Genomic DNA, 27,777 nt, shown 5'->3' with positions numbered 1-27,777 from the left:
GTGCAAAATAGAGCTAACAGATGTACACTCTCAACACTGTAGCCATATAATTCAATCACTAAACTGAAAATAAAATCATTTTTCCTACCTTTGTGGTCTAGTGATTTTATTATTCCAATCATCTTGTTCCCAATCTTTAGTTCTGCTTTCCTCGGTCTGTGCTCTTAATTCGTTTCCAGGGTCTCCTTTCTATTTACAGTTTATTTTCTCACCTCTTGCCCTGTCTGTTTGGCACTGATCTGTCGCTTACAGTTTCATCAATTTCTCTGCCTCCTTCTCAAATCTATTTTGTTTTCCCTTACCTTCATGTTCAGCCTGTCTCCCCTCTTCCCTTATGTGCAGCATACCTCATCTCTTCTCTTCCCTTATGTGTAGCTTGTCTCCCCTATTTCCTTCCCTATATGTGCAATATTTCACTCATTTTCCTCTGTGGTATTGTCTCTCTTCCTCCTCCTTTCCCTGCAGATCCTGGAATTTCTCTCCTCCCTCCCCCCAAGTCCAGCGCCTCTTTCCCTTTCCGCACCCCCTCTTCACCCTCCTCATTGGATCTCTCTCTTCCCTAATTGACCTCCGTCCAGCACATCTCTCCTTCCTTGCCCCTCATGCAGAACCTCTCTCTTTCCTTGACCCCTTGTGTCAGTTTTCAAAATTATTTCCATTTCCTTCTCTACATCTGTTTGCCGCTGATCTATATATTTTTTTCCACTTTTCTCTTCTCTTTTACTTACCTATTTGATTTTACTCTAATTCTCTCTTTCTGTCTTCTTAGACTCCTCCTTTTCATCTCTCATCTGCCTACTAGCTTTTTTCCATCTCCCTCTCATCCCCTCTCCAGCACTCCTCTTGCTCCCTTTGTCTCTCTCCCTAGTCCTCCATTTCATAGTAACATAGTGGATGATGGCAGGTAATGACATGAACATTCCATCCAGCCTGTTCTATATCCTCTGCACATTTCTTCTCAGCCCTCACCTACTCTGCACTAGATCTCAATCCCTCACCAGTCCCAGCTCCATCCCTGTCTCTCCATTCTTCTCTTGCCTCCAGGCTATGCTTCTAATCTCTTACTCTCTACCCCCACTCGTATTGTCTCTTTTACCACCTTTGTAACTCAATTTCTACCCTCACTGAACTCCTTCAGAGACCCAACCCCTTCCTCTGATACTCCTCCTCAGGACCCTCATCCCTTTTCAATGCCTCTCATCCTCCCCCGCAGTTCATCCCCTCTCTCTTACCCCCCTGTAATGGAAGTGACTTTTAAAGACTGTTTTTCAGCTCTGTCTTGACCGACCAGTGCACTCGGGGTCTGTATTGTTGATTAGAAGTAATTCTGTTTTAAAATGATTGTTTAACTTTGATTATGTGAAAACAAGTTGGAATGTGGAAGTAAGACACAGCTCTAATTAATTTGGTATGTGAAGACGAGTATGGCGCTTCCCGGCTCCAGCCTGGCCACCTGGAGTTGGAGAGCATGTGACCACGTTCCCACAGTATGGCTTATTTACCTAGACAGAGAAGCATTCTGTAATTTTCCTCAGCTCTGAACATGAGTTCTGAGCCTAATAAAAAGGGGAGTTTCTTTCAGTGAAATCAGGAGCTCATCTGTGAGTAACATACGTACTGCGCAGAGAATCTGGTCATAGTCTAAAAAGCTCCTGGCTTTCGCTCTAACGGGCCCCCCAGCTGATGATAAGAGCCTGGATGATGTAAGGACCAGTGATGTTGTATGTATGTATTAGTGCTTCTTTTGCTGGTCTAAGAACTCTTAGAATTGCTTAGATGTAGAGACCAGTGATGTAATGATTGTTTAATCATTGTGTGTATATAGTTAACCATTGTATATACCTTAATCATGGTAGAATTTAGCAACTCTAATAAAGGTTTCATTTATCTAATACGAATCCAAAAGAATCCACAGTAATTATTGAGTAGTCTGTGTCAGTGAGACAGGCTGTAAATCCATAGCAATACACCCCCCCCCCCGTATTTCACACCCTCACTCATTCTCCCAACCCATCAACACACCCTCACTCTTACTTACTAATTACCAGATCCTGTCTCTCTCCATCTCTCCCATCCACAGTCCCCCCCCAACACTCCCCAATTCCCAGTCATCTTCTGCTCTGTTCCCCTAGCCCTGAGTCCCATCTTCTGCTCTTTCCAGGGTCTCCAGTTCATTTGATATTTCTTCTTTCTCCATGTCCACCATCATTCCCTCTGTGTCCTGTCCAGTACCTGCCCACTGTGTCCCTCCCCCTCCCCCTGTCCCTTCTAGTGTCCAGCTTATGGCAGGCATCTCTCAATTTTTCTCTTTCCATTTTTGGGTTCAGTGTCTTTCCCACTCTTCCCTCTGCTCACCTGCCTTTCCCCCCTCAGCATCTCTCTCTCTTCTTCCCTCCATTACTCCAGCCTCCCTCTCTCTCACTCTTTTTCTCACTACCTTATCCAATTTCTCTTCTCTCCAGGTCACCTCCCCCTCCCTGCCCCTTTATTTATTTGGATTTTGGATCACAAGTAGCAGCAGTGGGATTTGAACCAGCCATCTCTGGATTGCAAGACCAGTGCTCTAAACACTAGGCCACTCCTCCACTCCACTCCCTTGAAATTTGGCGGCGGGGGGGCGGGCAGTTGAGGACGTCCAAAATGTTTGAAAGAAGGACATCCATGCCTTCGCTATGCCTCCGCTGACACACACACACCTCCCCCCCCCCCCCCCCCCCCCAGGGACCTGCATACTGCTGCGATGGACCTGAGTATGATATTTGAGGCTGGCAAAAAAAGTTTTTAAAGTTGTTTTTTTCAGGGTGGGAGGGGGTTAGTCACCACTGGGGGAGTCAGGGGAGGTCATCCCCGATTCCCTCCAGTTGTCATCTGGTCAGTTCGGGCACCTTTTTGAGGCTTGGTCGTAAGAAAAAAATGGACCAAGTAAAGTCGGCCAAGTGTTCGTCAGGGACACCCTTCTTTTTTCCATTATCGCTCGAGGATACCCATCTGTTAGGCACACCCCAGTCCCGACACGCCCCCGGGAACTTTGGTTGTCCCCGCGATGGGAAGCAGTTGGGGACGCCCAAAATCGGCTTTCGAGTATGTCGATTTGGGCAACCCTGAGAGAAGGACACCTATCTCCTGATTTGTGTCGAAAGATGGGCGCCCTTCTCTTTCAAAAATAAGCCTGAAAGCAGTACAATTTTATGGTTTATAATAGGCTAGAAAACCCAGATCTTTGTTAAGTCCTGTCTGGTGGGTGTCAAAATATTTAATCATTCTGACTTCAAAGGTCTTACGTTCCTGTATTGTTTTAAAGTTCCCTTTCAGGATTCTTACCATGAAATCACTGGTACACTGTTCTGGTTTTGTAAATTGCTGCCCCACAGAGGTGACATCCTGATTGGTACTAGCATTTTTCATATGTTGTCTATGTAAATTAAATCCCTTCTTTAGCATCTGACTTGTTTCTGCTTTGTCACCCTCCTATCTCCATGCATATCTCCCTGTCCCTCATCCACCCAACTCTTCCTGTCTCACCTATCCACCCTCATCCTGTTAGACTGTCACTGAAATGCTTTGATGTTTTACTTATATATACTAACAACATTTGCTTATTTCTGATCTGACGAAGAAGGGCAACCTTCGAAAGCTAATCAAGAAATGTATTAAGTTATGTCCAATAAAAAAGGTATCATCTTATTTTCTTTTCCACGTTTTATTTCTAATAAAAACTTGAAACTTTGGGATACAGCTTCTGGGGTGGAGGCTGTTTATATGGGTCATGCAGGTCATGAACCATAAAATAACTTTACAACAGTAACTGAGAATTATGAGCAAAGCTCTGTGAACAGGCTATGAACAGGTTAAGAGTCACTGAGAAGCTAAATAATAAGAATTACACAGAATGTGAATCTCATGTCAGCTTGCCCTTCTGTTGGCGAGACAGGCAGATATGGAGTCATAACAGAGATATGTGTGGCAGGAGAATACTGTACATGAATGTAGTAATGTAAGGGGAAAATTGCTGCTGACCATGTAACCAGATAATGAAGAGACACAACTTTGGTTGCTAAGATGGTTTTTGCAAAGTAGGTTAATCTTACCTACCTTACTTATGATAAGCAAATATGTTACGAAGAACTTTGCTTCTGTAAGATAGAATTTACTAGAATATGCTGACTTTGTACTTCCAATACTAGCCTATGAGAGAAATGGGTATAAAAGGAGAATCCGGGACAGAGGCAATCAGAGAGCTAATGTCAGAGGTCACGTTTGTGTCCCGGTTACTGTCTCATATGAGAATTAATTAAATTACCTATTCTAATTGTTGTCCTGATTGGTAAGTTTAATAAACAATTACTGATTATTCTCATATTACTATAGCCTTCTGCATCTTTCTGTCTCTCCACTTGGTGGTGTTAGGATTCCTGAAGTGCTGGACATTCTAGGTTACAGGTAACTAGTACCTTTATACCTGGGAGAGGGCAAAAAGATAAACAAGGCTGCTGCAAATAATAAGTACACACCCATGTAAAAATCTGGGACTGACCTAAAATATCCTTTCAGGAATTAAGTCGGAACTTAAGGTCTGTGTCAAATACCCTTGCACGAACCCTGAGTATGCTTAAGATACCAACCTAACATTTACACAAAAGGAGAGAAGATAGAATAATCATGCAGTATGTACCGTGTGTGAAGAAACGCTTTATTGTGTAAGAACGTGTTATCGCTTGCAAGTCTTGACTGAGAAAACAAGCGTTTTTATTCTTACTGAAAAGCTGGCAAAGATTAAAGGCACAATATTACACAACCAGAGGTATCTTCCCACAGTACAAACTGTGCTCTGTACAGACAACACGTGTCTCCGCTTAAAAAAAAACAAAACTGTAGGATACGTAACCCTAAGGCAGCTTTAAACTGGGTGAGAAGAGCCTGCCTGCATTTACCCCAGACAGAAACCACCTCTCGCACCTGCACAAACAAGCCCTGGCATCCTAAAGCCTAATGGATAGAGCAGTGGACCAAGGGAGTCTAGTTCAAAATCCCACCGCAGCTCCTTCAAACCTCGAACAAGTCACAATCTCCCACTGTCTCAGAAGCAAACTTAGATTGTAAACCTCTCAGGCATAGGAAAACACTAGCTATACCTTAACGTAACTCGCCTTGAGCAACAACAGCAACAGCTGTAACTGTGACTGTGCGAAATCCAATATTCCTTCTTTTCCTCTTTAACACGTGCCCCCGGACAGTCGCGGTACTCCACTACCCTGTGCTTTCAACTCTCCCCCCTTTTCTCATAACTTCTGATTGGGGTACAGAAGACCCGCCCCCACCAAGGGGTGGGGTCTGGAATAAGTGTAGCTTCGGGTTGCTGGCGGGCAGTAGTGCTGGCTCACTACTGGTGCAACCCGACCAGGTGGAATACAAGCTGTAGAGGGGTTTTCCCTCCTTTATTTCGAACCGAGGCGACACCATGATGGCAGAAGAAGGCATAAAACGCAGCGCTTCCAACGGCTCCGTCATGACAGCGAATGGCCTGTATCCCCCGGGCGGTGAGAAGCCGGTCAGCGGCTGTGCTCGCGTGCGCCGCTTCTTGCGGGGGAACTTGCTCGTGCTGTTGACAGTTGGTGGTGTGTTGTGCGGTGTGGCGCTGGGGCTGGCTGTGCGGCCGCTGCCCCTTAGCCAGGCGCAGATCATCGCTTTTGGCTTCCCTGGCGAGCTGTTGCTGCGGCTGCTCAAGATGATTATTATCCCGCTGGTGGTGTGCAGCCTGGTAGCGGGCGCCGCCTCCCTGGACCCGTCCGTGCTTGGGCGCCTTGGCGGCTGGGCTATGCTCTTTTTCCTGGTTACTACGCTCATCGCCTCTTCCATCGGGGTGGCGCTGGCCTTCGTTATCAGGCCTGGAGATGGGGCGGGCGATGCCGATGCTTCCCATCTGTACGATCTGGCCGAGGACATTCCTGAGACCAAGGAAGTGGTGGATTCTTTTCTGGATCTGATTAGGTAAGAGGAAGGCGTGAGGGACCTCGGGGATTTGGACGAGGATAAATGACAGTAGAAGTAGGGTGACTGTCGAATATAGTGGGCTCGAGCTTTGTAAGGGCTAGGATTACGTTAATCTTGAGATGGTTTGAGGGAGGGGGTACAGTGCATCCTTGTAGGTACTACTGCCTATATAACTTGGGGGGGGGGGATAGGCTTTTATCTTGCACTGCAAAAAAATGTCAGATACGGTGCCGGAAGCTCCACGTGGGCTTGTCTAATCAGTGATGCCGGATCTATGGGCAATGAGTACGAGTTCTTTCCTACCGCTTTCCCTCTTCTCCGTTTCTCGGTGCCAGTGTCCATATTTCTGCTCGGTGGGGTTGGGGGCGCTCGGTTTTTGTTCCAGCTACACATCTTCCGTCATTAGTGTTAGTTTTGGAATCGTCCCAGAACAGAGAAGTAGATCTAGTTTACTTTATTAGAATAGAGCAGCTATTTGCAGTCTGGAGTCTGACTGTGAAGTTGAGAGGGGAGATAATTTTAATACAGGGTGTAAGAAAGCAAGCCAGGTCTGATCGCCTTAACTAAATTCTCTTACATTTTTTTTTCTGAATTAGAAAACTTGGGTTAAGACTGCTACGTTCTCGATCAAACCTCCTCCCCACAACAGGCGCTTTGGATAAGTAATGCAGGATCCAATGCTCTTGCATTTTGCTGGAGACTAATAAAATAATTCTGGAGATCTCGGGAGGTAGTTGGAACTTCGGAAAGGGATGATGGCTTGGCAGTTGGTCCTTCTTTGAGGGAATTTGGGGCAGCTCAGAGCAAGCTGGAACTGCCCCTTTAAGAAGCTGATGCAACGTCGAGTATGTGTTGAGTTTCCTAATTCTGAGAGACGTGACACATGGCGGTGATACGCTTTTTCTTTACGACATCAGTGGCGTCATGCTCCTCCTCTTCTTCCCCCCCCCCCCCCCCCCCCCCCCCCCCAAAAAAAAGTTATGAACGTCTTACTTACTGTCAAGGGTGTTTTAAGTTAGAGACTCGCTCTTCAGATGATGGAGATAGGAATGTTCTTATTCCTTACATATTCTTGCATTCTGACAGAATCTCTCTTCTCAATGCCCAAATTCGTCTGAGTGAATCTAATTGGATTCGATCTCTATTAAATTTGGAAGGCTGGATATAGTTTCTAAATTTGGAAACGAGACTTTTTGAGATTTCCAGAAAAAGATCCCGGAAGTTTGAGAGCATTAATTACTCTTTTAGGTTTTTACCTACTTTCGGGAGATAATTAGCAGATGGAAACTTTGACTTCTAAGACCTTTATTTGTTTTCTAACATCCAAGACATGTTTTGCCTTTCGAAAAACGCACACCTATTCTGGAGCCCGAACTAAGGCCCAGATGCATCAACCAAACGTAAAAAAATCAAAATCGTAAAAGTACTTAGCAAATTTTAAAAAACGAAGAATGCGTTAAAAAAACAGCTCAGAAATGTTCGGTGCGGTATTGAAAAGTACAAGGTATCATACGTCCGTAATCCCCGTCGGTAAAAGGCCCCTAAAGCATGTGCAGAGCAGCCAAGCGTTATGCTGGCTGCTCTGCGCATGCCACTGTCAAAACAAAAACAAACACGTGGCTCCCAAAATAAAAACAAAACTCAAAAATGGACCGGGAGGGGGCAAAGGCGCTCGTCAGGAGCGTCCTATTTGAACGGCCTTGCCCCCCCCCCCCACCCCGTCCGAGGTCGCCGCTGCTCCCCGCATTATAAATTTAAAAAGCAAAACGAAGAAATCCTTACTTTAGAAGCCCCGGCCGGCCCCCCTCCATTCCTCTGTACTCTTCTGTCAACAGCTCCGCCTCCTGACACCCTCCGCCCTGTGCCCCACCTCCTTCGCGGGTCCTCGCCGCCATTCCCCCCCTCCATCGGGCCCCCCTCCCTCTTACCGGGCCCGTGCAGCGCCTCTCACCTCTATGTGAAGGCGCTGCATGGGCAAGAAGATCAGCTGATGCCTCTGTCTTCCATTCTTCCTTCGCGTCTCTCTCCTTTTGGGCCCGCCCCCGTCTGATGTTGGTTACTTACATCAGACGGGGGCGGGCCCAAAAGGAGAGAGACGCGAAGGAAGAATGGAAGCCAGAGGCGTCAGCTGATCTTGCCCGTGCAGCACCTTCACATAGCGGTGCGAGGCGCTGCACGGGCCCGGTAAGAGGGAGGAGGGCCCGATGGAGGGGGGGAATGGCGGCGAGGACCCGCGGAGGGAGGCGGGGCACAGGGCGGAGGGTGTCAATCAGGAGGCGGAGCTGTGGGGTTGACAGAAGAGTACAGAGGAATGGAGGGGGGCCGGCCAGGGCTTCTAAAGTAAGGATTTCTTCGTTTTGCTTTTTAAATTTATAATGCAGGGAGCAGCGGCGACCTCAGACGGGGTGGGGGGGGGGCAAGGCCGTTCAAACAGGACGCTCCTGACGAGCGCCTTTGCCCCCTCCCGGTCCTTTATTTTTTAACTTCTGGATTGCTTGCAGAGGGAGCGGGGAGCAGCGGCGACCTGGGGCGTCAATAAAGGACGCCCCTGGCGCGTGTTTTCACCCCCCTTGTTTTTTTTTTTTTTTTTTTAGTTCTACATAGCCGGAGAGCCCTAACGAGAGGTACAGACCTCTTGTTAGATTTCTCGGCATTTTCCTTCGTTAAACCAATCGGAAAACGTTAGTGCATGTCATTTCAAAAGGGTTTCTACACTAATTGCTCATCTGCATTCCATTTTCGTTAGCTGCTACGGTCCTCGAAAAATGGGCTTTAGTACATGAAACGGTTGGCAATTTCTTCGATAAAGGGTGGTTAAAGGGTTGTTAAAGTTTTGTGCATCTGGGCCTAAATTATTTGGTGACTTGGCTTGTTGTGACTCAGGATAAGTTACTTAACTGCCCCATGTACAAAAACGTACCAGTATATACTATGTAAACCGCTTTGAATGTAGTTGCAAAAATCACAGAAAGGCGGTATATTAAGTCCCATTTCTTTTTCCCTTGTTTAGAGAATGGGCATGTTACTGAAGCATAATGGAAAGAGAAAAAAATACTGGCCCATCTTGCCCAAGTTTTGGAAGGCTATTTGCTGAGTCAGGTTATCAACTTTCTCATTCTGACACAGCAGAAAGCTCTCAAGGGGCTGAATCCTGACTTAAGAAATTGCTTCTAACTGGTCCTGGTTAATAAATATAGCTAGCTAAAATAAGCTGTGTGGCATTAATACAGTTTGTACTTAACACAAGTTTAAAATGGAGTTTGACTTTGTACAGTTTACCCTTTCTAGATGCCTTCAAGGTTTTACAGAATTTCAATACAATGTCAGATTTAAAAAAAAATTATCTCAATGAGTGGCTGATCTAATAGTGTAAAAGGTTTTGGGCACAGCTTAGTGTAGGATCTGTGCATAATTTTATACACTTAAGAGCTGCCCTGTATTCAAAGGAGTTTAGCATATAAGAAAACTGCAGCGATTTGCATAGTGATGCTTTCATCAGTTAACCACTGGCGATAAAGGCATTACTTGTTAAACTCTGATGTAAAGAAGTGCACGAATGACATAAAAGCTTAATTTCTGTTTTCTAATGCTGTGGATTTAGCATGTAGTTTGAGGTGGAGTAAAAGGTTAGATTGCTGTTCTGTTTGGACTACTGGTGTACATAAGTAATGCCATACTGGGAAAAGACCAAGGGTCCATCAAGCCCAGCATCCTGTCCATGACAGCGGCCAATCCAGGCCAAGGGCACCTGGCAAGCTTCCCAACGTACAAACATTCTATACATGTTATTCCCGGAATTGTGGATTTTTCCCAAGTCCATTTAGTAGCGGTTTATGGACTTGTCCTTTAGGAAACCGTCCAACCCCTTTTTAAACTCTGCTAAGCTAACCGCCTTCACAACTTTCTCCGGCAACGAATTCCAGAGTTTAATTATACGTTTGGTGAATTTTTACCTTTTTGTTTTTTTTATTGAAGGGGATAGGTTGAGAAACTGAAAAATAGTAGCAGGAGGATGAGGAGCTGAAGTGGTTGCATCACAGTATGTGGGTTTAAGGGAGATGGGGAGTGTCAAGACTGTGAAATGGAGGCTACAGCCTTAAATGCCAGTAGCAGAATCTTTAACTTTTCTAAATTGAGAGCCAGTCTATTAGCCAGTTCAGCTTGGGAAGAGCTACTTGTTAGTCTTGTGAGAGACCAACAAGGAATCTATTCATGAATGTACTGGATACTTCTTTTGATCTGAATAGGCATGGACCAAACAGGATCCTGAGACTGAGGGACTAATTGATCTGACCCACTATGGCACTTATGTCTCCCTCCATTTGTGCTTCTAGGCAGACAAGTATACAAAATTCTCAGCCTCCACCAACAATTTGGTTCATACATATCATCCCATGTTTCCTATGTGTGTCTGGATTGGCTTTAGCTCTGGCCTTGCATTTAATAATTTTAAATTGAAGCAGTTAGAGTATTAAGGAATAAAAATACAGTTAATACAGAACCACCATAGAACAGAAGACCATGTAAAAGTCAAGTTACTGCATTAACCTCCATCATATGTAGATTCCTTGTGTATATTTATTATTCTGAAAGCCAGGCTGGTTATGGGGTACTCCAGGATTGGCATGAGAAACTAATCTGAAGAACTACTCATACTAGCACAGTTAACAGGAATCTCTGCAGCTGTAATGCCTACAGCACTTGGTTTATTTCTTTTTATGAAGGTTTGTTCAAGGTGGTGTACCCTAACAATTTTCTCAAGTGTAACAATAGTAAAATGCCCACATGTAAGCATAAGAACAATCTGAGATCCTTTTACTAAAGCATAGCATGCATGACCACATACAAGGATATGCAGCATTTAGCATGCTCTATTTTATACCGGTGGGCCACGTGGCACTTAGTAGCGCATGCTAAGTTTTAGTAAAAGGGCCCTTGTATGAGGTAAATTTTAACATAGGCGAATTTTAAATCCTACAGATAGTAATGATGTACAATATTAGAAATGCATATATTAAAACAGTACAGTAGAACATTGATATATAATTTTAAATTAACTTTTTATTTCTATGATGAGTAGCATAGAACATTGATTTTATTTTAACAATTTCTAATCCATACCATCTACAATTCTGGGTGGACTACATAAAACAATCTTCATTGATATGTGAAGAAATTTTGGTAATATAAATCGCATATATCAACATAAGAACATTTTTATATATGTTACAGTATATTGTAAAACAATACCAACCTAAAAAATATTGAATATTCGCAAGTCTTTAAGGCCTTTTTAAAATCATTCCACAAATTTGGTCCTATACTACTACTACTATTTAGCATTTCTATAGCGCTACAAGGCGTACGCAGCGCTGCACAAACATAGAAGAAAGACAGTCCCTGCTCAAAGAGCTTACAATCTAATAGACAAAAAATAAAGTAATCAAATCAAATCAATCAATGTGAACGGGAAGGAAGAGAGGAGGGTAGGTGGAGGCGAGTGGTTACAAGTGGTTACGAGTCAAAAGCAATGTTAAAGAGGTGGGCTTTCAGTCTAGATTTAAAGGTGGCCAAGGATGGAGCAAGACGTAGGGGCTCAGGAAGTTTATTCCAGGCGTAGGGTGCAGCGAGACAGAAGGCGCGAAGTCTGGAGTTGGCAGTAGTGGAGAAGGGAACAGATAAGAAGGATTTATCCATGGAGCGGAGTATACATATATTCTATTAATACTCAAGATGGAACATCTAGTGTATTGAGAGAAGCAGCTCTCTGTGACCGTGACAGTTGATGCAGAGGTAAACTTGACGGGCAAATTCTATTTGCCATTACTTTGAAAATCAAAATTTTATACTGTGTTCTGTCAGTGTAAGTGAATCAGTGCAGGAGTAATGTTACCTCGGCCCTAAACTGGAGCTGCAACAAACAAAGAGCATATTTTGGTAAACCTACCAGCAATGCATTACAATAATCAAATTGAGGCATAATTATAATTCCAATCTAAATTTTTCAGATGGCAAATAGTCTTTCAATTCTCTAACAAGTGTTTTTTTTTAGAGAAAACTGCCCCAATTCCTTTGGCTACCTGCTGTTTCATACTTAAAGTAGGATCAATGAGACACTTAATGAATAAATTGTCGTACTAAACACTACTTCAGCTCCATCAATACAGAGAATCAGGAGCATCTGCTAAAGGAAAACTAGACATTAGTATAACCTGAGTCTTGGACATATTCAATCAAAGACAATTTGCTCTCATCCACGGCTTTATCATTCTCAAGTACAAGCATAATATTTGAATACTATCTCTAACAGAACCCTCAATTTTAAAGAAAATGGGATATCATCCGCATAAATCCTGTAATGAAGACCCAAACCCTTAAGTAGCAAATAAATATTAAACAGGATTGCTGAAAGAGCAGAGCCTTGAGGATCACCTGCTAAATCGGTAACCTCTGATCTTTCCTTTCCTTGTACCACACAATATTAATGCTGTTTAAAAAAAAAAAGAATGGCACTAACCTCTAACAATAAACAGCAATTCCAATTAAAAATAAGCATTAAAACAAAATCATATGGCTGGCAGTCAAAGGCAGCAGAGATATCCAAGGAGACTAATACAAAAAAGTGTACACCTTTATCAAAACCTCCTGTTCTAATAACATCAGTCATTGAGAGTAAAAGTGATTCATTATCATGCTCACTCCTAAAACAAATTGATATTGGTCAAGAATTTTATGCTCATCCAAAAAAAACAAAATCTGTCAATTGTCAAAACAACATATTTCAACCATCTTCCCTAAAAGGGGAAGAGAAGAAGTAGGTCTAATTCTCAGCCTTAGAAGCAGCCAGGCCCCAGTGATCCAAGATAAATGCAGGCAGTAGAGTGTCTGCATTTATTAGCACACAATGATCAGAGGGGTCTGGCATTTCAAACTGCCCACACCAGGGAATACCGCAGAGCTCATTTAAATGACCTCTGCGGTATTCTGCCTGTATGATCAGAGCACAGTTCTCTGATACAGGCAGAATACTGCCTTAACCCTGTGCCAGCTAGGAGCTGGTGTTGGGGTTAAAACTCCTCTCCTCTCTCTCCCCCCTCCCCCACTGTCAGCCCTGGGGGGGGTCTCGCATGCAAGGGGCTGTAGGTCCAGTGCACCTCCAGCCCCACAATCCCCCCCCCCCCACTAGGCACAGGGAGCCTGGAGGTCTGATGGACCTCTAGCCCCCCCCCCCCCAGAGCAATAAATAGTCCTTGGTGGCCCAATGGGCAACCTTAACCTCCACCCCCATCCGCCCTGGTCCCTAGTGCCCCCCCTCCCCTCCATACCTTAGAGAGTAGCACTCCTCAAGTTTTGGGGGGCACTGGGCCACCAGGGACTGTTTTTTTTTTTTGCTGTGGGAGGAGGGAGAAGGCCACTGAGCCACCAGGGAAACTTGGGGGGGGGGGGGGATGGACCCTCCTGTTTGACAGGTCTGGGCTTTTTTTGGTTTTGTTTTGTTGACGGCCCAGTCCTGTCAAACAACTTCTATGGGATGATTGTGCCTTGGACGCGTGCCCAGGCAGTCCTTCCGCAAAAGTACCCCTATGATCAGAGCTAATAGTGTGCCTAAATTTTACAGTTCTGTTTACATCATCGCAGGGAAATTGATCATCAGGACTCCAGTTTCTCTTTATCAATGGTCTAACAGAAGCAACTTTTAAGGAGTTCAGTAATCTACCCTCTGTCAAAGATTTGTTAACTAAATTAACAAAGTCAGCTGTCTTATGCATTACTGACTTCTTGCTCAACGTTCACATGAGCAAGTTCATTGCAAATCCCTTCATTATAAAGCTGAATCTATCAAACCCACTGTCAGATCAAAATCAAAATATTAGAAGCTTTGGTCTGAAGAGCCTCTGCAAATTGTTGACTTGAAATCATTAACATCTGTTTTTATTGTTTAAAAAAGGCTGGATTTTCAATTGCCAAATTTCCATTACGTAGCGTCCCACTGTTGTAGAAACTATGGGGTAGTTGTGTCCATCAACCAGCAGGTGGAGATAAGTCAGAGCTATCTCTCTTGGCATCCAGTCTACTCCCCAGTATTTTCTGTCTTCAGCAGGTGGATGGACACTTTTTTTTCAGCCTTTGGTTCTGAGAGCTTTGCTCCTGGGACAGTTAGTCCACTGTTTCCCAACTCTGGCCCTGGAGTATCCCCTTGCCAATCAGGTTTTCAGGATATCCACAATGAATATGCATGAACTCGATTTGCGTACAGTGCTTCCATTATATGCAAATCTTTCCTGCATATTCATAGTGGCTATTTGGAGAAGATCTTAGTAACGGTGAACGAATGGTGGGAAACTAAGCCATACCAGTTGCCAGGGGATAAGTTGAAAGCCTCTGGTCATCTTTCTCTTCAGGGGGCTCAATCTTTATTTCAAGACAGCAGATAGTACTGGCTGGTCATCAGCAGTAGGGTCAGAAGGCCCCTGTCAGCTAGAGCGCCCAGTGCCTCCAGAGCTTCACAATGATGCAAAGCTGGTCCACTCTCCTTCCTCCGGTGGGGGGATGTCTTCAGGAGTTTTGGGAGGAGTGGGCCAGAATTCTGTCAGACCAGCGGGTTCTGGATATTCTTACAGAAGATTACAAGCTGGAGTTTTCTCGCCTGGTTGCTCCTCTCTTCTTGCAGCCTCTTGTTGAAAGAAAACCAAGGCAGTCGAGGTTCAGGCCACTGTAGATTCCTAGCTGGTGCTCCGGGCCATTGTTCCAGTTCCCCAGGCTGAACAGGGGTAAGGTAGATACTTCATTCTCCCAAAGAAGGAAGGCACCTTTTGTCCTGACTTAGATCTCGGAGGTCTAAACTGCTGTCTCCGAGTGTCCCGCTTTCACACAGAGACACTAAGAGCAGTCATAGCCTCTGTTCGAAAGAAGAGCAGGACTTTGGGGGGGGGGGGGGGGGGGGGTGTAATTATGTCTGACCTTAAGGCAGCCAAACAGGGAGGAAAGGCGACAGCCCAACGCTAGAAAGATGCTTGGGTGCATAAGAGAGGGGTGACAGCAGGAAAAAAGAAGTGTGGGTGCCCTTGTATAAGTCTCTGGTGAGGCCCCATTATACTGCATGCAGTTCTGGAGAGATACCAACCCATGAAAAGATATAAACAGGATGGAGTCTGTCCAGAGGGCGGCTACAAAATTAGTAAGCAACCTCTTGTAAAACATATAGGGACAGGCTTAGGAACAGGGGTGTAGCCACGGGTGGGCCCAGCAATGGTGTGCCTCATAGACACCAATAATAAAAGAATTGGGAAGACTGTCTCCCCAGCCCAAACCGTGACTTTTCCCTGCCTGCTGCTCACTTCAGCTTTCCCTCCTCCAGCCACCCACCAGCATGCTGCAGGTTTTGTCCCTCCCTTGTCATCTTTGTTTGGCCAGCGGTGTTCTGCTGCTTCTGTAGCGGAGGCCACGCGGTTACAGGGCTGTCTGTATGCTGCTATGACTTGCTTCCTCTGTGCTGGCCCCACCTCTTCAGAAAGAGTATCGGAAGAAGATGAAGGCCAGCCGGCCGGAAGCAGTCACGGCATCATGCTGATGGACTTGGTTCTGTGCGGCTTTGCCCGACAGAGATGGGAGGGAGGGGAAAGAAGGCCTGCAGCGTGCCGGTGGGTGGCTGGGAGGAGGGAGACAACAAAACTGCAGTGGGTGGCTGGGTGGGGGGGCGAGGGGAAAATGTGCAGCACGTCAGCGGGTTGCTGGGGAGAGGGAGAGAGAATAAAACCTGCAGAATGCCAGTAGGTGGCCGGGGGGGGGGAGGGAGGGATCAAAACCTTCATCAGGTGGCGGGGGGTGGGGGGGGGGGGGGGGAGGAGAAAATTTGCTGCATGCGGTGGGGAGGAAGAGAAAAAATCTGCAGTATGCCAGCGGTGACTGGGGAGAGGGAGGGAGAGAAAAAACCTGCAGCATACTGGTCTGGCAGAGATAGTAAGCAAGGCAGAACAGGGAGCCAAAACCTGCAGCATGCTGGCGGGTGGCTTGGGGGGGTCGGGGAGTGAGAGGGTAGGTGGGGTGGAGGAATAATTGTTCGACGGAGAGATACTGCAAGGGGAAAGAGGGAGAATTGCTGGATATGGGTGGGATGGGGAGAAGGAGGGGAAAGGCTGCATAGGAGTGGACGAGGGGGGAAAAGTGTTGGACATAGAATTGGAGGAGGGAGAGATGAGGGGAATGTTGAACATGACATTGAGGTGAGGGGAAGGAAGGATTGGAGAGTTGCATCCTGGCTGGGGGGAGGGGGGTAGAGTGAGATGTTAGACCAGGACTCAAGGCAGGGAGAGAGAGAGATAGTGGACAATGAGAGGGAGACAAGTTGGAAATGAGGTGGAGGAGGAGGAGAGATGCAAAGAGGGGAGGGGAGAAATAGGGAAGATGGCTTCAGAGGCTGAAGGGAGTGAGAGGAAACTGGACAATGGATGGTAGGGAAGAGAGAGGGATACATGCTGGACAGTGGGGGAGGGGGGATATGGGACAGGAAGATCTGTGGTGGGAGGTAAAAGGGATAGGGAGATAGGCAAGGAGGTGAGAAGATGCTAGGCTAGAAGGGTGGAGGGAGGGGAGACACTGGGAATGGTGGAAAGCATGTGAGAGAGGCCCAGGGAGTGGAGATGGCAAGGAAATGAATGAGAGAATAGTGATTACATGGGGTAGACATATGGTAATGGCATGTAGATTAAAGATGGAAGAGAATGGAAGGCTGGGAAGGGGAGAGATGGGGAAGGGGAGAGCTAGTAGGTGAAAGGAGATGGAAATATGATATCTGAAAAGTAAAAAGAGAGAAAAGATTTAGAAAGAGAATGAAATTTGAGTGTACAGAGGCAGAAAAGGAAAGATCTAAAATGGAAAGATCAATATTTCAGAGGCAGGTGTAGTGAGGAAATGAAACGAGGAAAGAAAAAACCAATGGGACAGTCGCTTGAAGAATTAGCAGAAGACAGGAAAACAGGAAAGAGAGAAATTGGAACCAACATGATGGAAAAATAAAATGTCCAGACAACAACGTAGAAAAATCATTGTATTTTGAATGTTTTAAATGGAATATGTTAGCTTTGGGAAATGTGCATTTTTTTAATTGTGTTCAGCAGAAAAGGAAATGTGCTTTTGTTTTTTTTCTCTAGCATTGCAGTATATGCAGAGGTTCCCAATTCAGTTTTGTCTACATATTTTTCTAATTGTGATCCCTTGTTCTGTAATTTCTGAGGGTATGTGGGTGTGACTGTAATGGCAGATGAGGAGGGGGGGAGGGGCTTCTTTATTTTCTGCCCTAGGCCATGGCTAACAGTAGCCCTGACCCTTGCTGTAGCTAGTGGGGCTCTCTAAAGCTGGCCAGAGCTCTCTTCTACTGAGCTTGGCAGATGGGGGTAGCATCCTCGAGCCACTGACAACTATAGCATGTATGGGTGGTGTGGCATCAGTGGCTCGAGGAGTTGCTGCTGCCTGCTGGGCTGGTGAACGGGGAGTTCTGGCCATCTTTAGTGGAGGTCTTCAGCTGACAGAGATTGGGAATCCTCATCAGCTAAAGTATTTATATTTTGAGTTGGGAAGTGCTGGGGGAGGGGAGTAGAGAGAAACTTTTGTGCTCAGACCCACCAAAATTGGCTATCGGGCTACGCCACTGCTTAGGAACCTACGCATGTATGCGCTGGAGAGAGGCGAGAGAGGGATATTATAGATTTTTAAATACCTCTGTGGTGTCATATCAAGAGGCGAGCCTTTTTCAAATGAAGGAAACGCTGGAATGATTGGGGCATCATAATGAAGTTAAGAGGAAATAGACTTAGAATCTAAGAAAATGCTCTTTCACGGAAAGGGTGGTGGATGCGTAGAATGGCATCCCAGTGGAGGTTGTGGAGATGAGGACTGTCTGAATTTGAAGTGTGAGATAGGCACGTGGGATCTCTTAGGAAAGGAAGAGTTAGTGGTTACTGAGGATGGGCAGACTGGATGGGCCATTTGGCCCTTATCTGCCATCATGTTTCTGTGTGGAGAATTTCTCATTGCCCTTGAATTCAAGGAGATGTGTATAAACCCATTTGGCAGTGACATTCTGGGCATAGACTACCTTACTGTCTCCGTTGGATATTTCCAATGCAGTCACATGGTCAACACTGAATACCTTTGCCAAGCATTACAGGGTGGATGTTGTGGCACACTCAGAAGCCAGTTTTGGGGCTTCGGTCGTCAGTGTGGCGGTGCCAGGATCCCACCCACTCTAGGGATTGTTTTTCAACATACCACAGGTTCTGGAATAGTGGGAAGCTATATAATGGAAGGAGAAATTAGGTCTTACCCGATAATTTCTTTCTAGTAATCCTTCCCACCACTCCAGAGGCTCGCCCAAGGTTTCTGAGATGTTTAGTCGGTGTGAAGTAATGGGTCAAATAATGATTTTTCAGGTTGCATGGTGCTTCCTGCATCTCTCTTGTTCTTTGCAAGTTGTCCAGAGATGAGAGGTCCACATATGTTTGCTCATCTGGTTAGTGTTAGGTTAGCAAGTTGTTATAGGGAAAGGGGATGGGACATTATATACCGCCTTTCTGTGGTTACAGCCAAAGTGGTTTATATATTATATATAGGTACTCTTATTTTGTATCTGGGACAATGGAGAGTTAAGCGACTTGCCTAGTTTTAAGGTTTTATTCTGAGTTTTTCCTTACTGCTTGACTACATAAATATTGAGGAGCTAGACTGGATGCCAAAAGAGATCTCAGCAAGGTTTTCAGTTCTCTAGCTCTACCTGCTAGTTGGACACAACTATCCCAAAGGTTCTGGAATAGTGGGAAGGACTAATAGAAAATATCAGATCTAATTTCTTGTTAAAAATCATGTTTTAGAGGACAAAATGTTTTTGCTCCTATGCCATCATAATGCCATTGGCTTTTCCTAGGGATAAAGGTAATATTGTAGTGAAAGTTTGTACTTGCCAGTTGCACGTGACATTAAAGCATACAGGGATGAGCTTGCATAAATAAGATGGGAGAGTTAGAATATATTGCACTAAATGAAAAATTAGATATAATAGGCATCTTTGAGACCTGGTGGAAGGAGGATAACCAGTGGGCAACACTGTCATACCGGGGTACAAATTATATCATAGCGATAGGGTGGATCGAATTGGTGGAGGGGGTAGCATTGTATATTAACGAGAGCCTTGAATCAAATAGTTTGAAAATTCTGCAGGAAACAAAACACTTCTTGGAATCACTGTGGATTGAAATTCCATGTGTAAAGGGGAAAAGGATAGTGATAGGAGTGTACAACCGTCCGCCTGGCCAGGATGAACAGACGGATGCAGAAATGTTAAAGGAAATTAGGGAGGCTAACAAACTGGGGAACACAAGTAATAATGGGTGATTTCATTTACCCCGATATTGACTGGGTAATTGTAACATCGGGGCATGCTAGGGAGGTAAAATTCCTTGATGAAATCGAGGACAGCTTTATGGAGCAGCTGGTACAGGAGCCGACGAGAGAAGGAAAAATTCTAGACCTAGTCCTTAGTGGAGTGCACGATCTGGTGCAGGAGGTAATGGTGCTGGGGCCGCTTGATAATATCTATATATATAAAAGGCACCACCAACGTTCTAATGAACCTCACTTCCGTTTTGCATGGTGGTGTAGATATCCGGTTTCACGAATCACAGGCAGGACTAAGGAGTAGGGAAACACGCTCCTCTCCTGCTGACTCTGCTGCCCGGGTTGCTCCCCTCCTATTCTCTCCCTTCGCTGGAGAACTAGCATTAAATAGCCCTTGCAAGTGGAAATCGTAAAACTGGTGTACAGAGAAATGGGAGTTACTTGATGCTTTTCTTGACAACTGACCTCTTCTGTATCCCCTATTTTCCAGACTGCTGCTGCTGCCAGTTAAAAATAAAGCGCAGGACTCAGACAGGCTTGCCACTTTCAGAAGCCAACAACACTCTTTCTACACATTCATTCTGCAGGGGAGAGGAGAATCGATGGATGGCAAAAGGGGGGGGGCAGGGGATAGAGGAGAATCGCAGGGTAGCTGGAGGGGGCGCAGGGGAGACAGGAGAATAGCTGGGTGGATGGAGGGGGGCAGGGGAGAGATAACAATCACACACACATTTGGTCTCACAGACACACTCACACCCAGACTCAATCTCTCTCTCTCTCTCTCTCTCTCTCTCTCTCTCTCTCACACTCTCTCTCTCACTCTCACTCACACTGCTGCCAACCACGCAGAGGGGGTCCTGAGGGGACAGGTATCTCTGTCACACACACACTCTCACAGTGTCTTCCTCTCTCTCACACTGTATCACATTCACTCTCTATGTGTCACACAGTCACTCACACGCACTCGCAGACTTGGGGGGGGGGGGGGGAGCGGTGCTAGCGCCCGTTTCATTCCTCTCTGAAATGGGCCTTTCACACTAGTTGATCATAATATGATCAGATTTGATATTAGTTTTGAAGTAAGTATACATAGAGGGGCATATCGAACGAAAACGTCTATCTCCATGGGCGTTTATCTCCGAGAACGGGTCTGTGAAGGGGCGGACCGAACCGTATTTTCGCAAAAAAATAGACGTCCATGTTTTATTCGACAATTTGTGAGCTGGGCGTTTTGTTTTTCAGCGATAATGGAAAAATGAAAGCGCCCAGCTCAAAAACGAATAAATCCAAGGCATTTGTTCGTGGGAGGGGCCAGGATTCGTAGTGCACTGGTTCCCCTCACATGCCAGGACACCAACCGGGCACCCTAGGGGGCACTTTAACAAAAACAAAAAAAAAGGTAAACTCCCAGGTGCATAGCACCATTCCCTTGTGTGTTGAGCCCCCCAAATCCCCCTCAAAACCCACTGCCCACAAGTCTACACCATTACTATAGCCCTAAGGGGTGAAGGGGGGCACCTACATGTGGGTACAGTGGGTTTGGGGGAGTTGGACGACTAAGCATTAAGCAGCACAATTGTAACAGGTGGGGGGGGGGGGGATGGGCCTGGGTCCACCTGCCTTAAGTCCACTGCACCCCCTAACAACTGCTCCAGGGACCTGCATACTGCTGCCAGGGAGGTGGGTATGACATTTGAGGGTGAAAATAAAAGTTGTAAAACATCATTTTTTGTGGTGGGAGGGGGTTAGTGACCACTGGGGGAGTCAGGGGAGGTCATCCCCGATTCCCTCTGGGGGTAATCTGGTCATTTAGGGCACTTTTTGGAGCCTTATTCGTGAAAAAACGGGGTCCAGGAAAAGTGCCCTAAATTCTAGCTACAAACGCATACTTTTTTTCCATTATTGGCGAAAGGCGCCCATCTCTGTTCGGGTGATAAACATGCCCCAGTCCCGCCTTCACCACGCCTCCGACACGCCCCCGTCAACTTTGTACGCTTCCGTGATGGAGTGCAGTTGAAAACGTCCAAGTTCGGCTTTCGATTATACCACATTATTCGTTTTTGTGAGATAAACGTCCATCTCCCGATTTAGGTCAGAACTTGGGCGTTTTTCTCGTTCGATTATAAGCAGGATAGTAAATCAAATATGTTAGGGTTTAACTTTCAAAAGCTGTATAAAACGTTTTGTACTTTTTTGGGGATCTTGCCAGGTATTTGTGACCTGGATTGGCCACTGTTGGAAACAGGATGCTGGGCTTGATGGACCTTTGGTCTTTCCCAGTATGGCAATACTTATGTACTTATGGCCTTGCAAATGGTTTTTATTTTTAGTTGTAAGAATTTCCTCCTGTCGTGAGGTATTTTGTTCCTGGAGAGCAGTTGGTTGGATACATGTATCTACAATGGAAAAATATACTTGGTTCTTCCTACAGCACTCATAGGAACTAGTCTTTAGTCATTCACACCTGCAGTTCTAGTCTTTATTTGGTAACTTTTTTTCCCCCACAAATTCTGTTGTAGTAGAAGCTATCTGACTTGCTGCCCTGCAGCTGTATGTAAAGAGTTAGGTGGAGGAAGGAGATTTTTATATAGGATTCTAATGCAAGGCTCATGTCTTGATGCTGTGCAGCAGTATCAACATGCTGATTATGGACTGGAAAATAAGCTGTCATCAGCTATGTGGCACATCCAGCAGAAATCTTGTTTTGTGTTAAATCAGCTGACTTGCTCAGCATATGGGATATCCTTTCAAGATTTAGAATTGTTACTGAGATATTCTTCTCCAAGTTGTAGAGCCCTAGACATTTCAGCCTTTCCTGATAGGGAAGTCGTCCCATCCCCTTTATTTTCGTTGCCCTTCTCTGTACCTTTTTTTCTAATTCCACTATATCTTTTTTTTTTTTTTTTTTGAGATGCAGTGGTCAGAATTGAACACAATATTTGAGGTGCGGTGGCAGCAAGGAGCGATACAAAGGCATTATAACGTCCTCACTTTTGTTTTCCTTTCCTAATAATACCTAACATTCTATTTGCATTCTTAGCCGCTGCAGCACACTGAGCAGAGCATTTCAATGTATCATCGACTATAATGAGATCCCTTTCTTGGTCGGTGACTCCTAACGTGGAACCTTGCATGACGTAGCTATAATTCGGGTTCCTCTTTCCCACATGCATCACTTTGCACTTGCTCACATTAAACGTCATCTGCCATTTAGACGTAAGGTCCTCTTGTAATTTTTCACAACCCTCTCGCGATTTAACAACTTTGAATATCTTTGTGTCATCAGCAAATTTAATTACCTCACTAGTTACTCCCATCTCTAAATCATTTATAAATATGTTAAAGCAGCGGTTCCAGCACAGACCCCCGAGGAATCCCACTATCTACCCTTCTCCATTGAGAATACTGACCATTTAACCCTACTCTGTTTTCTATCCTTTAACCAGTTTTTAATCCACAATAGGTTATCAATAGAAATCAAACAAAATAAAACATGGAAAGAAAATAAGATGATACCTTTTTTATTGGACATAACTTAATACATTTCTTGATTAGCTTTCGAAGGTTGCCCTTCTTCGTCAGATCGGAAATAAGCAAATGTGCTAGCTGACAGTGTATATAAGTGAAAACATTCAAGCATTACTATGACAGTCTGACAGGGTGGGAGGATGGGGGTGGGTAGGAGGTATTCATGGGGACATCAAAGCATATCATTGATATTCTAACAGGATAGGTGTGGATAGGTGAGGGGAGGGTGATCAATCCACAATTGGACACTACCTCCTATCCCATGACTCTCCAATTTCCTCTGGAGTCTTTCATGAGGTACTTTGTCAAACGCCTTTATCCACATGTTTGTTCACCCCTTCAAAGAAATGTAATAGACTGGTGAGGAAAGATTTCCCTTCACTAAATCCATGTTGGCTTTGTCTCATTAATCCATGCTTTTGAATATGCTCTGTAATTTTGTTCTTTATAATAGTCTCTACCATTTTGCCAGGCACTGACGTCAGGCTCACCAGTCTATAATTTCCCGGATCCCCTCCTAAACCTTTTTAAAATATCGGTATTACATGGGCTACCCTCCAATATTCCTGTACCACGCTTGATTTTAAAGATAATTTACATATTACTAACAATAGTTCCGTCAGTTCATTTTTCAATTCTATCAGTACTCTGGGATGAATACCATCCGGTCCAGGAGATTTGCTACTCTTTAATTTGTCAAATTGCCCCATTACATCCTCTAGGTTTATATAGATTTCATTCCATTTCTCCAACTCGTCAGCTTAGACTACTGTTTCTGGCAGCAGTATCACTCCCACATCTTCCTCGATGAAGACTTGAAGCAAAGAATTCATTTAATCTCTCCGCTATGGCTTTGTCTTCCCTGATCACCCCTTTTACCCCTCTGTTATCTAGCAATCCAACTGATTCTTTTGCCGGTTTCTTGCTTTTAAGATACCTAAAAAAAATTCTTCTTATGCGTTTTTGCCTCCAACGCAATCTTTTTTTTCAAAGTCCCTCTTTGCCTTCCTTATCAGCACTTTGCATTTGATTTGACATTCCTTATGCTGTTATTATTTTAAGTCGGTTCCTTCTTCCATATTCTGAAGGATTTTCTTTTAGCTATACTAGCTTCCATAACCTCATTTTTTAACCATGCCAGCTGTCGTTTGGTCTTCCTCCCTCCTATTTTAATACACGGAATGTATTTGGCCTGGGCTTCCAGGATGGTATTTTTGAACATCATCCACACCTGATGTAAATTTTTGACCCTCACAGCTGCTCCTCTAAGCTTTTTTTTTTTTTCCCTTCACTGTTCTCATTTTATCATAGTCTCCTTTTTGAAAGTTAAATGCTAATGTATTGGATTTCCTGTTTATACTTATCCATAGAAAGGGACATCAAAGCATATCACCTATGCATACCCCATGCATACCTCACCTATGCATACCCCATGCATACCTCCTACCCACCCCCATCCTCCCACCCTGTCAGACTGTCATAGTAATGCTTGAATGTTTTCACTTATATACACTGTCAGCTAGCACATTTGCTTATTTCCGATCTGACGAAGAAGGGCAACCTTCGAAAGCTAATCAAGAAATGTATTAAGTTATGTCCAATAAAAAAGGTATCATCTTATTTTCTTTTCCATGTTTTATTTTGTTTGATTTCTATTGATAACCTTAAGAGTGGACTAACACGGCTACCACACTCCTCTGTTTATACTTCAAAGCTAATATCAAATCTGATCATATTATAATCACTGTTATCAAGCGGCCCCATCACCATTACCTCCCGGACCAGGTCTAGAATTTTTCCTTCTCTTGTCTGCTCCTGTACCAGCTGCTCCATAAAGCAATCCTTGATTTTCGTCAAGGAATTTTACCTCCCTAGCATGCCTCGATGTTACACTTACCCAGTCAATATTGGGCTAATTGAAATCGCCCATTATTATTGTGTTGCCCAGTTTGTTAGCCTCCCTAATTTCTGAGAACATTTCTACATGTCTGTTCATCTTGGTCAGGCGGACTGTATAGACTGTGTGGTTTTTATTCCCTTGTTTCTCCTCCCCACACATAGCCTGCATTTCTAGGGTTTATTGGTCTGGTTTTTTTTTGTCTTTTTGCTGCTGTTTTTCACAATTTTCTTTTTTTTATATCACTTAGAACTTCCCAAGCTGTGGTTTGCGACACCATTTGGGTCACAATCTGGTTGGGCTGTACGTTTAAGACGTGCTTTTTGTGGCCACACAAATGGGGTCTCTGCAGGGGAGAGGAGCCTGGTCAGGGAGGGGTGATGGGATACCCAATGAGGAGAAGACCTAGGAGGGTGAAGCACAACAGGTCACTTTAGAGAAAGTAGGTGTAATACCCCAATACTCTACCCCCAATCATGTCAAACTGTGCATAGGGAGTAAGAAGTGAGGGGAAATCTAGGATGATAAGGCAAGAAAAAGAAAGAAGATTAAAAGGATGGTGGTCTGGGAGAAGTGGATAGGTTGGACTGGAAGGAATAGAGAAATGTGTGGTGGGCTGAGAGAACTGTGAGGATGAGGTAGGCTGAGGATTTAAATCATAGTTTCTTCTCCTTTTTTGGCTAAAGGAGACCTTGTGGGTGTAGCATCTGCTATGCTAGTCATTAAATACAGCCTGGCCAGTTGTGGCTATGATCCACTGTGCGTCTCTTTATGACCAAGAACAGCAATGGGATTTAACCAGGCTTATCCGGTTGTTAGCCTAGTGCTTTAACCACTAGGCAGCTATTACACTCCATACAGAAAAATAGGTGCCCTGACAAAACAGCCTGGTAACAAAATGGCTTCTCCCACAAAATAACTCTAGACAAAATAGCCCCCTAGAAAAAAATTCAGTGCCATATTCTGGGCAGCCTTAGCGGGCCCTTTTGTCAGGGGGCTAATTTGTCAAGGACTATATTGTGGGCACGTTGTTTTGACAGTGGCTGTTATGTCAGGGGCTATTATGTTGGGAGCTTTTTTTGTTGGGGGGTACCAGAAAAATGCATTCCCTTGCTGGGATTATTGTTGCACAAGTGCTTCAGTGTCCCTAACTATATCTTACTGCAGCAGGAGGCAGAATCTACCTTGTACTACCCCTTTTCTTACTACTAGTTTGAAATTGGAGAGCCTTGAACTTTTATGCCTGGGTGGTTTTGATGACAAAAGTGTAAAGGTTTTACCAGAGAGGGAGGAGAAGGAAGGTAATGTGATTTGAATAGTTGGTCTCGTTTAGCTGGTTGTATTTACTTTACTTTTTTGTGTATTTGCATGACAGAAATATATTCCATCCAACCTGGTTTCTGCTGCCTTCCAGTCAGTAAGTAACCTTTTTTTTTTTCCCTCTTTCTCCCCTCCCTTGGTTACCTTTGTGGTAACAAACATGGGGTCTGATTTGGCCCATGAGGTGTCTTTCCACACACCCTTTTCTTGTTTTGAACAGTATTCTGTGGAATAAGTGAATCCTGCCTACTCTCAATGAGTCAACACTGACATTTGCTAGTTTAAGCATTACAAGTTATTATAGTGCATTTACACGTGGCGGCTGCTTGATTGGAACAATACTTAATAAGAATGACTTGTACGTGGTGCTAAGTGGGTCAACCTTTCAATCAGGCTAACAGAGTACCCTCACCTATGACCAGCCTAACCATTAGATGGTCACCTAGGGCAGCAAACAAATGGGTCCTAACAGACACATACAAAACCATCAACACGTACTTTTACCCATAGGGAATGTGTACAGTTTTCATACAGCCCCTTACCTGGGTAAATGACACTTAAAAATAACCCTTTTGATATACAGTTGTGTGTTAATAGGATTGTGGGGTGATCATGATTTCTTTAATTATCAAAATCTTGTGGGGAGGGGGTGGATGGGCTAAGGGCCTGAAAGGCAATTTAGGGGTGGGGGAGAATAAGGCTTGAAGGTTCATTTTGAGCTTTGGTCTTTATTCGCAGCCCTCAAGGTCTGGGAGTTAATACCAAGGGGACTAGGGCATCTAGTATCTTGTTGGGCATGCAGTATCTTGCACTGGCCCTGCCCTTGCCACCCTAGTATGGAATGTGTACCCTGCTTGTACTCATCTTGTTGCACTCACTGATTTGTTCTCTTTTGGTTCCAGTATGCCACCAGCTACAAACTAGTCACGAAAAAGAAAAATAGCACAGATGAACTTGGAGAATATAATGAAACCATCACAGTTGAGAAGGTGAGGTACTACTTGGTGCCAGAGCTGTTAATCGAGGTGGGAGGCATCAAACAGAAGGCCTGGGAAGTAAAAGGTTAGCATTTATTCCAGGGGTGTAGCCAGACCTCGACGGGAGGGGGGGCTAGAGCCCAAGGTGGGGGGAAGGGACATTTTGTCCCGCCGCCACTTCCTGCTCCTCCCTGCGGCCGCCACCGCCTCCTCGCTGCTGCCCTCCTGCTGCTGCTGCTCACTGCCATTGCTAAGGTACCTTGGCTGGCGGGGGTCCCTACAATCCACGCCAGTTAAAGCGTTTGTCCCACGCTGCTCTCACGTTGCCTGGCACCCTGTTCTGTTTTCAGGTCCTGCATGCTCAGTTTCATTAAAACGAGTGTGCACAGCTACTGAAAACAGGACAGGGCGCCAGGCATTGAGACCAGCGCAGGACAAGCGCTTTAGCTGGTGGGGGTTGGGGACCCCTATCAGCCAAACCGGGGGCCCCAGAGCCAATTGGGGGGGCATGCCCCAGTGGCCCCCCTAGTTATGCCTCTGATTTTATCCTGTATATGAGGTTTGTCATAAACTGGATGTAGGTGATGTTGGAGGGGATTTAGAAAGCACATTATCTGAGTCAAGGTGGCGAGTGGCTTTTAGCAAAAATCTCATTTCTTCATAATGTCAAATAGC

The 27,777-nt window shown here is 44.9% G+C and overlaps 1 protein-coding gene across 1 annotated transcript in view; it reads left to right on the top strand.

The window, feature by feature from the left end:
* Positions 1–5,344: 5,344 nt before the first annotated feature.
* The window catches only part of SLC1A5 (solute carrier family 1 member 5), a 46,110-nt gene continuing 23,677 nt past the window's right edge, over positions 5,345–27,777 (top strand). The window contains 3 exon segments of the mRNA XM_030217500.1: positions 5,345–6,001; positions 26,181–26,222; positions 27,028–27,114. Of these exon segments, the coding sequence (XP_030073360.1) occupies positions 5,459–6,001; positions 26,181–26,222; positions 27,028–27,114 (672 nt within the window). The 5' untranslated portion in view covers positions 5,345–5,458.

This window comes from Microcaecilia unicolor, chromosome 11 (assembly GCF_901765095.1).
Source record: "Microcaecilia unicolor chromosome 11, aMicUni1.1, whole genome shotgun sequence".
NCBI classification, from domain to species: Eukaryota; Metazoa; Chordata; class Amphibia; order Gymnophiona; family Siphonopidae; genus Microcaecilia; species Microcaecilia unicolor.
Note: the sequence above shows the minus strand (reverse complement) of the source record. Positions and strands in the feature narration are given on the sequence as shown.